Source organism: Mustelus asterias, chromosome 12 (assembly GCF_964213995.1).
Source record: "Mustelus asterias chromosome 12, sMusAst1.hap1.1, whole genome shotgun sequence".
NCBI lineage: Eukaryota > Metazoa > Chordata > Chondrichthyes > Carcharhiniformes > Triakidae > Mustelus > Mustelus asterias.
Window position 1 is genome coordinate 67252891 of NC_135812.1, and position 12459 is coordinate 67265349.

The 12459-nt window shown below is 51.3% G+C and overlaps 1 protein-coding gene across 2 annotated transcripts; it reads left to right on the forward strand.

Annotated features, from left to right (window-relative positions):
- Nucleotides 1–1727: 1727 nt before the first annotated feature.
- adprm (ADP-ribose/CDP-alcohol diphosphatase, manganese-dependent) lies at nucleotides 1728–11375 on the forward strand. Of its 2 annotated transcripts, none has more exons than XM_078225406.1 (4): nucleotides 1728–1826; nucleotides 5699–6342; nucleotides 7243–7365; nucleotides 10928–11375. In XM_078225406.1, the coding sequence occupies exons 1-4, from the start codon at nucleotides 1738–1740 to the stop codon at nucleotides 11221–11223; spliced, it is 1152 nt and encodes a 383-aa protein (XP_078081532.1). In that variant the 5' UTR covers nucleotides 1728–1737; the 3' UTR covers nucleotides 11224–11375. The 2 variants fall into 2 exon arrangements, with proteins under 2 accessions (XP_078081532.1, XP_078081533.1); XM_078225407.1 differs by having other exon boundaries at nucleotides 1822–1933.
- Nucleotides 11376–12459: the final 1084 nt, after the last annotated feature.

Below are 12459 nucleotides of genomic sequence, written 5' to 3' on the forward strand. Positions count from 1 at the left end.
TCAGAAGTCAAAGGTCATAATTTTCTTGGCATATTTTTACTTTTCTGAAAATGTAGGAAAATAAAGAGAACAATGGGAAAATGTGCAGTCTTGTACTGGATAAGTAGAAATTTCCTTTAATTAAATATTGGGGAGATTTGAAACCATTGTTTTTATCTCCTATTCCAAGTACCATTTCCAAACTATCGACTCTATCTCCCTGCCAACAATCTGAGATTAAGCCAGTTTGTTCACAAGCTCACTATCTCATTCAAACCCAAGATGAGCTTCCAACTTCATATTCATATTGGGTTGATTGGCCATGTTAAATTGCCCCTTAGTGTCAGGGGGATTTGCCGCATAAATATGTGGGGTTAAGGGCATAGGTGGGATTCTTGTCAGTGTAGGCTCGATGGGCTGAATGTCCTCCTTCTGCATTGTAGGGATACTATGATTCCATGATCACATCTTTCCACAAGAAATTAGATAATTCATATTTTAAAAAGGCCACACAATCAATGAGGTAAATTAAAACAATTGTTATTTTGTTTAATTTCATTCATAACATTTTTTTTTCCTTCCTCCCCATTGTAAAGGAACTGAGATTTTCCTTAATTACATTCTCAGGAGCTGGCAAGATGCCTGTATTTCAGCGACATTCTTCTGATGACTCCAGAGTGAATGAAACCACTACAACCATCCCAATCGTTCTCTAAAACATGCAGTTTTGCTTTAAAATGGGACACACTGCATAATAATTGTTAATTTTGTTAAATAAGTTCCCCTCTAGCCCAGATGACATTGAGGCCAACTTTACCAATTGCCCAGATTAAGATGTGGAATGTGTATTGTATTGAAAAGTGTAAAATTGGAAAGAGAAATGCTTTCAAATCAAAAATACTGGGAAGCATGTTTATTTTAAAAAGCTGCAAAATGTCCAGTTAAGCACATAACAACTTAAAGAACAGCAGAGAATACAGGCAGCTACAGGTCCTGGCTTGACCACCTACAATTATAGTTGCTGTTCTATACACAATCATTGGAAAGAAGGACAAAGCATGAACTAGAAAGATTGGGCAGTCCCAATAATTCATTCTTGCACGGCCTGGGGAGAGTCAGTTTGGTCTGGAATCGAGCTCCACAGCTTCATTACAAGTGGTTTTACACAGGCAGCAAAAAGGCATCTTCCATAATGCAGGGAACCCGAGGAACCATCACAACCATCCCAATGACAACATGGCTCTCTGTCTCTGTTCAATCTCTGATCTTCCTCATTTTTACATAACAACAGCCAGCTCTGCCTAGAAACAGAACCAGAAATGGCCACAGCTATACAGAGAGGCAGCCCAAATAATCCAAATATACAGAGACACATGGAACAACTATACCCAGAAAATGTCCAGACTAGCCAGCAACTAACCCCAATAATAACCAGTAATCAGAGATAACCAGTAACAAGACATTCCCCCAAAGATAACCAGTGACCAGAGATAATCAGTAACCAGACATTCCCCAGAGGTAACCAGCCATTCATAGAATCCTACAGTGCAGAAGGAGGCCATTCGGCCCATCGAGTCTGCACTGACCACAATCCCACCCAGGCCCAAAGATAACCAGTAACTAAAAGTCACTAGCTGTGACACTAACCCGGAAGTAGTTTCCCCTCGCTGCAGCCTCATTGGAGGGAAAGCGTTAACGTCACAGACAGATCTCACCAATCAGCAGATACTGGACATGACGCAGCGGCCAGGATGAACGATGGTGATGTATTCTCCGGAGGCGGGGCTGGCGGCGCTGACGCGTTTCCGGGGGGCGTGGCGGAGCGGTTTGCTGTGTGTCCGCGGCAGGTGAGAGTCCGGATAAGGCTCCGTGGAGAGCCCGGGACTGGGGGGACAGTGGCTCCGGGACACCCCGGGGCTCTGTGCTGGGCCTGTGTAAGATGCTCTGTTAAAGGGTCAGTGCAGACTCAATGGGCCGAGTGTCCTCTCCCCCCCCCCCCCCCCCGTGCTGTGGGGAATGTGAGGCTTGGAGATGATCAGAGTCATTAACAGTGTGAGGGCAGCAGAGTGAGTGAGCAGCCAGGGGGTGGGATTGAGCCCGCGGGACCGGCGGCGGGGGTTCGGTGCGGTTTACCACCAGTTTCACCCAGAACCCCCCCCCCGGGGAGAGTGACATGGCCTGGCAGTGTGGGGGGGGGGAGGGGGCTGTGGGGGGGGGGAGGGGGCTGCGGGGGGGGGGGGGGAGGGGGCTGCGGGGGGGGGGGGGGGAGGGGGCTGCGGGGGGGGGGGAGGGGGCTGCGGGGGGGGGGAGGGGGGCTGCGGGGGGGGGGGAGGGGGCTGCGGGGGGGGGGGGAGGGGGCTGCGGGGGGGGGGGAGGGGGGGGAGGGGGCTGCGGGGGGGGGGGAGGGGGGGGAGGGGGCTGCGGGGGGGGGGAGGGGGCTGCGGGGGGGGGGGAGGGGGCTGCGGGGGGGGGGGGAGGGGGGCTGCGGGGGGGGGGAGGGGGCTGCGGGGGGGGGGAGGGGGCTGCGGGGGGGGGGGAGGGGGCTGCGGGGGGGGGGGGAGGGGGCTGCGGGGGGGGGGAGGGGGCTGCGGGGGGGGGAGGGGGCTGCGGGGGGGGGGGAGGGGGGGGAGAGGGCTGCGGGGGGGGGGGGGAGGGGGCTGCGGGGGGGGGGAGGGGGCTGCGGGGGGGGGGGAGGGGGCTGCGGGGAGGGGGCTGCGGGGGGGGGGAGGGGGCTGCGGGGGGGGGGAGGGGGCTGCGGGGAGGGGGCTGCGGGGGGGGGAGGGGGGCTGCGGGGGGGGGGGGGGGGAGGGGGCTGCGGGGGGGGGGGGAGGGGGCTGCGGGGGGGGGGAGGGGGCTGCGGGGGGGGGAGGGGGCTGCGGGGGGGGGGGAGGGGGGCTGCGGGGGGGGGGGGAGGGGGGCTGCGGGGGGGGGGGGAGGGGGCTGCGGGGGGGGGAGGGGGCTGCGGGGGGGGGGGGAGGGAGCTTGGGGGAGGGAGGACGGAGGGGGCTTGGGGGAGGGAGGACGGAGGGGGCTTGGGGAGGGAGGACGGAGGGGGCTTGGGGGGGGAGGACGGAGGGGGCTTGGGGGGGGGAGGACGGAGGGGGCTTGGGGGGGGAGGACGGAGGGGGCTTGGGGGGGGGGAGGACGGAGGGGGTTTGGGGGGGGGAGGACGGAGGGGGCTTGGGGGGGGGGAGGACGGAGGGGGCTTGGGGGGGGAAGACGGAGGGGGCTTGTGGGGGGGGAAGACGGAGGGGGCTTGTGGGGGGGGAAGTCGGAGGGGGCTTGTGGGGGGGGAGACGGAGGGGGCTTGTGGGGGGGGAGACGGAAGGGGCTTGTGGGGGGAAGACGGAGGGGGCTTGTGGGGGGGGATACGGAGGGGGCTTGTGGGGGGGGAGAAGGAAGGGGCTTGTGGGGGGGTAGACGGAAGGGGCTTGTGGGGGGTAGACGGAAGGGGCTTGTGGGGGGGGAGACGGAGGGGGCTTGTGGGGGGGAAGACGGAGGGGGCTTGTGGGGGGGAAGACGGAGGGGGCTTGTGGGGGGGAGACGGAGGGGGCTTGTGGGGGGGGAGACGGAAGGGGCTTGTGGGGGGAAGACGGAGGGGGCTTGTGGGGGGGGATACGGAGGGGGCTTGTGGGGGGGAGAAGGAAGGGGCTTGTGGGGGGGTAGACGGAAGGGGCTTGTGGGGGGGGAGACGGAGGGGGCTTGTGGGGGGAAGACGGAGGGGGCTTGTGGGGGAAGACGGAGGGGGCTTGTGGGGGGGAAGACGGAGGGGGCTTGTTGGGGGGGAAGACGGAGGGGGGCTTGTTGGGGGGGAAGACGGAGGGGGCTTGTGGGGGGGGAGACGGAAGGGGCTTGTGGGGGGAAGACGGAGGGGGCTGGGGGGAAGACGGAGGGGGCTTGGGGGGGGGAAAGACGGAGGGGGCTGGGGGGTGGGAAAGACGGAGGGGGCTGGGGGGTGGGAAAGACGGAGGGGGCTGGGGGGTGGGAAAGACGGAGGGGGCTGGGGGGTGGGAAAGACGGAGGGGGCTGGGGGGTGGGAAAGACGGAGGGGGCTTGGGGGGGGGGAAGACGGAGGGGCTTGGGGGGGGGAAGACGGAGGGGCTTGGGGGGGGGAAGACGGAGGGGCTTGGGGGGGGGAAGACGGAGGGGCTGGGGGGGGGGAAGACGGAGGGGCTTGTGGGGGGGGGAGACGGAGGGGCTTGGGGGGGGGGAGACGGAGGGGCTTGGGGGGGGGGGAGACGGAGGGGCTTGGGGGGGGAGACGGAGGGGCTTGGGGGGGGGAAGACGGAGGGGCTTGGAGGGGGGGGAAGACGGAGGGGCTTGGGGGGGGGGAAGACGGAGGGGCTTGGGGGGGCGGGAAGACGGAGGGGCTTGGGGGGCGGGAAGACGGAGGGGGCTGGGGGGGAAGACGGAGGGGCTTGGATGGGGGGGGAGGGGACCAGGGGGGAGGACGGAGGGGGCCGGGGGGGGGGGGGAGGACGGAGGGAGAGGGGGCTGGGGGGGGGGTACGGAGGGGGCTGGGGGAAAGGGGGAGGGAGAGGGGGCTGGGGGGGGGTACGGAGGGGGCTGGGGGAAAGGGGGAGGACAGAGGGGGAGGGGGCTGGGGGGGCGGAGGACAAAGGAGGAGGGAGCTGGGGCAGGACACGGGGAGAGAGGAGGGGGTGGGGGAGGACAGAGGGGAGGGGAAAATGGGAAGGAAGGAGGACGGGGAGGAGGGGTGCAGCAGGAAGATGGATGTAGGAGGGGGAGGGTGGATGGAGAGGGGGATGTGGGAGTGAGGGAGGAAGTGGGGAGTGAGGGAGGAAGGGGGTGGTGGGGAGTGAGGGAGAGGGTGCTGTCGGATCAGGAGGGGGGTGAGGTGAGTGGGACGAGGTGGGTTCGAGGGTTTGTTGGATATGGGGATGGGGTGATGGGGGATCGGAACTGTTGGTTGGGGGTGTGGGTTTGCCAGCAATGTTGATGGGGAAGATGACTTGGATGGGGGAGGGTTCTAGCGTTGAACTTGGTGGTGTGAGAGAGGGGCGGGGGGAGGGGAAGTGGAGCCCCTGAGACCTCCATGGTGGAGTGGAGAGGAAGCTTATTATTTTCCTCTGCTCGGGGTGCCCTTTCCAATCTCAGTGTAGCCCGGGCTTTACAGTGTGTTTCGACTCTGCCCCTCAATGTGACAGTGCGAAACACGCCCACTTGTTTTTTTGGGGGACAAAGTGCCATAAGATCTGTTCCTCTGGAGAGAAAGATGCTGGTTTTCAGTCAGATCCTGACACTTTGCCGTTTTTTGGTAAGATTCTGCCCTGAATCTATTTCGGGTGATTCGGGTTGGGGTGATTGACTGTTTGAAACATCAGAGAGGGCTGCAATTGGACCTTTGTTTCTGAAGTATCCTTTGCTGCTGAAATGAAAGAAAAATCACAGCTAATCCCTTCACAGAACAACAGAGATATAGGTGGGGGAGAAAAGAGACTTCTATTTTACAAACCAGGTTTGCATTTTAGAACTGGTCTGGGAAACGAGCGGTTGATGTGTGTTTTCCTCTTCCCTGTACAATTTGCATCTACTTAGCATTGCTTGATTGTCTGTCCCAAGATACCATGTTCCACAAAAAGAAGTACCACCATGTTGCTATAGAACCAGTCTGCTTCGTCCTTGCTGTGCTGTCAATAGCCTGTCTTAGATTGAATCCGGGTTACTGGTTTCACTGACCTCTCTTTTTTTTAAAAAGATGGTGGCCGAATGGAAGTGAAATATTTAAAAGAATGGAGGCTGAAGCAGCCAGAAAAGACCCGTATTTTACTTTTGGAGTCATTGCAGACATTCAGTACGCTAACATAGAGAATGGCTTTAACTATTCCAAGACAAGGGAACGTTACTATAGAAACAGCCTCCATCTGCTGCGCAGTGCCATTATGGGATGGAACGAAGAACCAGCCACTCCCAGGTTTATCCTGCAGCTTGGCGATCTCATTGATGGCTTCAATTTGCGGCTCAAGTCCACAGATGATGCACTTCAAACGGTACTCAGTGAATTTGCAAAGTGTAGGTCTCCAGTGCACCACATCTGGGGAAACCATGAATTTTATAACTTTGACAGGGAACTGCTACTTAAATCGGCACTCAACACCAGGCACCTGGGAGACGAGAAACCTCCCGATAACACGGACAGCAACGAAAAGACAGATTTGGACCCCGAGGATCTGGAGGGGTTCTATGGCTACCACTTTAGCCCTTTTCCGAAATTCCGCTTCATATTAATTGACACGTATGATCTCAGCATTCTGGGAAGGAAAAAGACCAGCAGGAAATATAAGGATTCTATGCTGGTGCTGAAATCAAACAACAGAAATGAGGATCTTAATAGTCCCAGAGGTAAGCAGTTATTTTGTCGCCTACTCGTGCTGCACTTGCTGCCAAGCTTTTCCGTTTTAAAATGTTTCATGGCTATATTTTAAATGGAAACTGTAAAATCTTCTGGGCTGTAATTACAAACTTCCCCTCATGGAGGCACTGCATGACTGTATTAGCAGGAGACTATAATTCCTGCTATGGCTGCATTAGCAGGAGATTATAATTCCTATAATTCATGTCAGAAGTAGGCTTACATTAACACTGCAATGAAGTTACGGTGAAAATCCCCGAGTTGCCACACTCCGGCGCCTGTTCAGGTACACTGGGGGAGAATTTAGCATGGTCAATGCACCTAACCAGCATTTCTTTTGGACTCTGGGAGGAAACCGGAGCACCTGGGGGGAACCCACACAGACATGGGGAGAACGTGCAGACTCCACACAGACAGTGACCCGAGGCTGGAATTGAACCTGGATCCCTGGCGTTGTGAGGCAGCAGTGCTAACCACTGTGCTCCATAGTTATCCATTTTGAATGTGTAATCCAACAGTCATAGTGCTTGAACTACTTTTTGTCAGATTTCAATTATATGTTCACACGAGAATGCCAAGCACGTAAATAGCAAAGACCTGTAAAAATTGCTACAAGTGAAAGCGTGTGTTATTAACAATGGTGGCCCATTTCAGACTTGAGAATTCTTTTCTCCGAGGGTTGTGAAATAGATTCTTGATATAGCAAGGGGGTGAAAGCTGGGAATGTGGGGTTAAGGCCACAATCAGATTGGCAACCATATTATTTAATACGGGCTCGAGGGGCCAAGTGGCCTACTCCTAATTTGTATACTTGTATGCATACTGGTAACATTGCTGGAGTGAATCAGTGCAAGTTGAAAGTCTATTAGTCATATGTATTTAATCGGCAGGACTCACTGGACTGAATATACGCTTTCTGGCATTTAATGGAGGTTTCAGTCAGGAGCAGCTGGAATGGTTAAACAAGATACTCACTTTCTCTGATAACAACCAGGAAAAGGTCACAATCATTGGTGAGTTACGGTGTTTTTAAAAATTCATTAGTGGGACACGGGCGTCGCTAGCTGGCCAGCATTTATTGTCCATCCCTAGTTGTCCTTGGAGGGCAGTTGAGAGTCAACCACATTACTGTGTCTCTGGAGTCACACACAGGCCAGACCAGGTAAGGACGTCAGATTTCCTTCTCTAAAGGACATTAATGAACCAGGTGGGTTTTTCCAACAATCGACAATAGTTTCATATCAGTGGATTCTTAATTCCAGATATTTTTTATTGAATTCAAATTCCACCATCTGCCATGGCAGGATTCGAACCCGGGTCCCCAGAACGTTAGCTGAGTTTCTGAATTAATAGCCTAGCGATAATACCACTAGGCCATTGCCTACCCCCAAAGGTGTGGCTAACAAAATACAAGAACTCATTCCAGTAACTATCTCCATCATGCATTCGTTCATTACAAAGGTCTGATCATCATCTGGGTTTAAATAAACCATACTTGTCCCAAAAAAAAGAAGAATCGAAAGGTAATATCAGTTGTGTACCTCAGGAAGTCATTAGATTCCAGATATGGTCTTTGACCGGTACTTATGTAATGTGATGTGTAGGCGGCTAGTGCACTTTATATTGCAAACCTCTGCCTACAACAGGTCACATTCCTTGTTTTCAGTTGGCTGAGGAGCCAGATCGTCCACTTTATTTCCGGCATGTTAGCACTTGCAGGTTGATGTGCATCCAAAATCAGTACTTTGAACAACATAATATAACAATAGACTAAAAATATCCTTCTAACACAAGAGCAGAATTGTTTTCTGAATGACGTGCATCTCTCACTGTCCAGTCTTTGTTGCGAGACTTCAGTTTGGCACTTTGAACACTGCTTCAATTTCTGCGTAGACTAGCATAAAAACCAAGCCATCCTCTTGTACTACTGTAATTTCTATTTTAAATACTTCGATCATTGTTGTGACTAATACAAAGTTAGGTATAGATATTGGATCAAGTTGGTTCCAGGGATGAGAAACTTCAGTTATGAGGATAGAATGGAGAGGTTGGGACTGTTCTCCTTGGAGAGAAGAAGGCTAAGAGGAGATTTGATAGAGATGTTCACAATCATGAGGGGACAGAGTAGATGGGGAGAAACTGTTCCCGCTCAGAAAAGGATCAAGAACGAGAGGGCACAGATTTAAAGTGATTTGCAAAAGCAGCAAATGTGAGGCAAGAAAAAACCTCTCGTGCAGCGAGTGGTTCAGGTCTGGAATGTGCTACAAGGCAGATTCATTCGAGGCATTCAGGAGGGCCTGAGATGATTACTGGAATAGAAAAAATCTGCAGGTATGCAGGGAATGGCACTAAGTCATGATGTTTGTTGGCGAGCTGGTACAGACACAATGGGCCAAAAGCCTCCTTCTGCTCTGTAATAATTCTGTGAAGATAGGCACAGTTCCCCATTCTGTGAACCACTATATTTTCTGAAAATTCGAAGCACAATAGGAAGTCAAAATAATCTCCTCCATTCCATTCTTGTGCAACTTATTGGCTAGGAAGATATCATACTCATGTTCTTAACATCAGAGACTTACAATATTGGGAACTGTCAAGGCAATGTGCTGATATTTCCATATCCTCAGCATTCCCTAAAGTACTTTACAACCAATGGATTACTTTTTCAATGTAATAAGGTTCCACACACACAGCAACTGAATGATCAGATAATCTGTTTTGGTAAAGTTGATTACAGTCCTCCTCCAATGCTGCAAGGCAGCACCTTCCTAGAGTAAGTAATTATGTCCGTGGTGGGATTTGAACCCAGAACCTTCTAGTTTAGATGTCAGTACTATCCACAGCCTCTGACCTGGGCAGGAGTGCTAGCAACTGAGCCAAGCTGACACTATGAAGAAATACATCCAAGCATTTAAAAGTGCAATACAAGGACTGTACCAAAAAAGGTTAGAGCTCCCCTAAACAGTGTGTGTAGCGATGCTAAGAGTCAAATTTTGAATAAATACAAAAATTGATTACCCATTCATCAACTAAGAAAAGGGTCTTTTACTTTCAGAGATTTGGAGAGTTTGCCAAGGATATCTAAAAATCCCTGAGAGCACTGTTATCTCTTGCAATGCTGGATGAACTTTGTCTTCCACCTCATTATTTATCAGATGAACACTCCCTTATTTCAGCTCATAATCAAGGTTGACAGTCCACGTTGCTTTAAAGAGGTAGAAACATAGAAACTAGAAGCAGGAATAGGCCCTTCGAGCCTGCTCCGCCGTTTATTATGATCATGGCTGATCATATTCAATATCCTGATCCCGCTTTCCCCCCATATCCTTTGATCCCTTTAACCCCAAGAGCTACAACAGGTGCTGCACTGTTGTAGTTCCTATATTCAGCGTCACTTCTCACCCAAAGGTCACACGTGCTGTTTGGTCATTCAGCTGGATGACGATCCCATGACGCACTCTCTTCCAGTTTGCTAAAAGAATGGCAGAGAGATTGCAGCTTCCTGGCCAACATTTCTTCCTCAACCAGTACCACAAAAGAGCAGATTACCTGGTCAAATCTGATCCCAAGTCAGGATTGCTGCAGCTACCAAAGGCAAATAAACACCCCTGGTCTCTCTGCTACATATCTGAGATTGTAAATGTATTTCTGACATTTCCTCTCCAGTATATTAAGCCAATTTGCAATTTGACAATTTATTTTAACTGTTGAGTCAGTTTATTACCTTTATCTGCCATTCATCTTATAGGCTAATCAGACTCCAAATCTTGAATCGATGCAAAGCAGCCAGAGCTTCATGTTGATGCAGAATATGTAGTAACAATCAAGCATGAAGTCACCTCCATTAGGGTGCTTCTTAGTTTAAACAGTTGATACTTTTTATTGCTTGAGTTTCATTTTAAGATTTTCTAATATCTAATGAGAGCTGACTCTCCTATTAGTTCCCCCCCTCCTCCTCCCCTAGATATCATGCCCTAAGAACACACTGGTGACCATGGACTTCCACTGGATTGGTCCATGTTTGAGGCCTGCAGTGATTTGCCACTGCCTTCTGCAGTTTAGCTGACCAGGACACTCCCACACTTGCCACCTGCCATCAATCACATTGGAAGCGTTTACCGGCCGATAATCAACCCCTTTGGCAACATTAAACAAGCATCTTTCTTGGCCATCAAACCCTGAAGTGGGACTTGAACCCAGAGCTCCTGGCCCAGTGGTAGGGACACCACATCTCCCTGCGTTGATCCGTTATGAACATTAAAATCAAACCAGGATTTACATGATGTGCACGGGAAACAGAGTCATGCAGAGTTCTTAAATTGTTCTTATTTAGAGAGCGGCGTAGAGTCCTGTACAAATGTATTCTGTCAGCTTTTCATTGCTTTATTGGTCTTAGTTTGGTACCTGTAACATAGCCACATCTTTTCAGTTTGACTGAAGTACTGAAAGAAGAACAGAGTGGATATTTCTTTTTATATTTTGACCACCATTGAGCACTTCAGCGAAATGCGAAAGACGCATTTGTTAAGTAGTGGGGAAAAGATGATGTAATTCTAAACTCTTTTCTTAATGCAGGTCATCTTCCTGTCCACCCGCAATCTACCGATCCAATGTGCATTGCCTGGAACTATGATGAGATCCTCTCAGTATTGCATGCACACACATGTATCGTGTGTTTTATCGCAGGACATGATCATGACGGTGGTTACTACTTGGACGATCATGGAATTCACCATCTTACCATTGAAGGTGTGATTGAAACATCACCAGAGAGCCACGCCTTTGGTACCATTCAGGTTTATAAAGACAAAATGATCTTAAAGGGAAGGGGCAGGATTACTGACAGGGTTCTGCACTACAGAAAAACATAAATGAATGGACTTCTGCATTATATCCTGATGTGGCACCTAGAACTTTATCACATGATGCTGTGTACTTTCCAACCAAATGTTGCAATCAGCTTCCCCATTTTGCCTTGCAGTTTCTGTTATAATTTTAATAAACACACTCGGATGATAGAGAGCACAGTGGTATCGGAAGATTTAATACAAGGGAGTGAATCCAGGGATGCAAAACAGACAAGTAATGCTGAAATCGGAAGAGTACCTTGTGAAACACAAATTTGTAAAGCACCTTCTCCAGAAAAGAATGGTGCGGTAAATTAATCTGAGATTGACAGGCTAGATTCTGCCCACAACACCGAAAAGCTGGCTGTAAATGTGGAAGACGGTCACAGGTATTCCAAGCCTGCCTGAAGGCACTTTCTCATCACCTGATTCTCTTTTATTTTTGCTCAATCAAAAATGTGCAGGTTCAGTTGATTAGCCATGCTAAACTGACCCTGGTATCAGGGGATTAGCAGGATAAATATGTGAGGTTACGTGAATAGGATGTTAGTGGGATTGTAGTCGGTGCAAACTCGATGGGCCGAATGATCACTTCCTGCACTGTAGGGATTCTATGATGTGGAATGGAGTAATCCTCGAGTTTCTCCTCCCCTCCTCTCCCTCCACATATACCACGAACAAAAGAACCCCCCCCTTTTCCTTTTTTCTCCCACCACAGATACACCCCTACCACCACTCCGCACAAGAAAAGACTAACACAAATAAAAATGGAAAGCTCCAGGGAACAAGAAGACAACAAGCCACAATATAAGGGCAAGACATCGCAAGGGGCAACGAGGGTTGGACATGAACTGAACGAAAAGTGGCAGAGCAAGAAGAAAAGGGGACATGTCCTCTCTCTGTCTGACCCCAAAAACCTAACTCTATAATATACACTCATCCACTGTCTCTCACATGTCAGTGTCATCCTACAGGCTCTGTATGAAGCTACTGGGGTTGGATCTTCAGAGTGCGATCCAAAAAGACCAAGGGAGGTCCTGAGAGCCAATGTAATTATAGAATCCTACAGTGCAGATGGAGGCCATTCGGCCCATTAAGTCTACACCAACTCTCCAACAGAGCATTTTACCCAGACTCTATTCCCTTAACTCCACACATTTACCCTACTAATCCCTCTAACCTACACATCATGGGACACCAAGGAACAATTTATCATAGTCAGTCCACCTAACCTGCACATCTTTGGAGTGTGGGAGGAGG

What these genes read in the sequence shown, in the direction of transcription:
- adprm (XM_078225406.1), top strand. Translation starts at nt 1,738, where the DNA reads ATGGTGATGTATTCTCCGGAGGCGGGGCTGGCGGCGCTGACGCGTTTC. An exon ending in TTGCTGTGTGTCCGCGGCAG is followed by an intron (nt 1,827 to 5,698) that starts GTGAGAGTCCGG and finishes TTTTTTAAAAAG; the next exon opens with ATGGTGGCCGAATGGAAGTG. An exon ending in GGATCTTAATAGTCCCAGAG is followed by an intron (nt 6,343 to 7,242) that starts GTAAGCAGTTAT and finishes TTTAATCGGCAG; the next exon opens with GACTCACTGGACTGAATATA.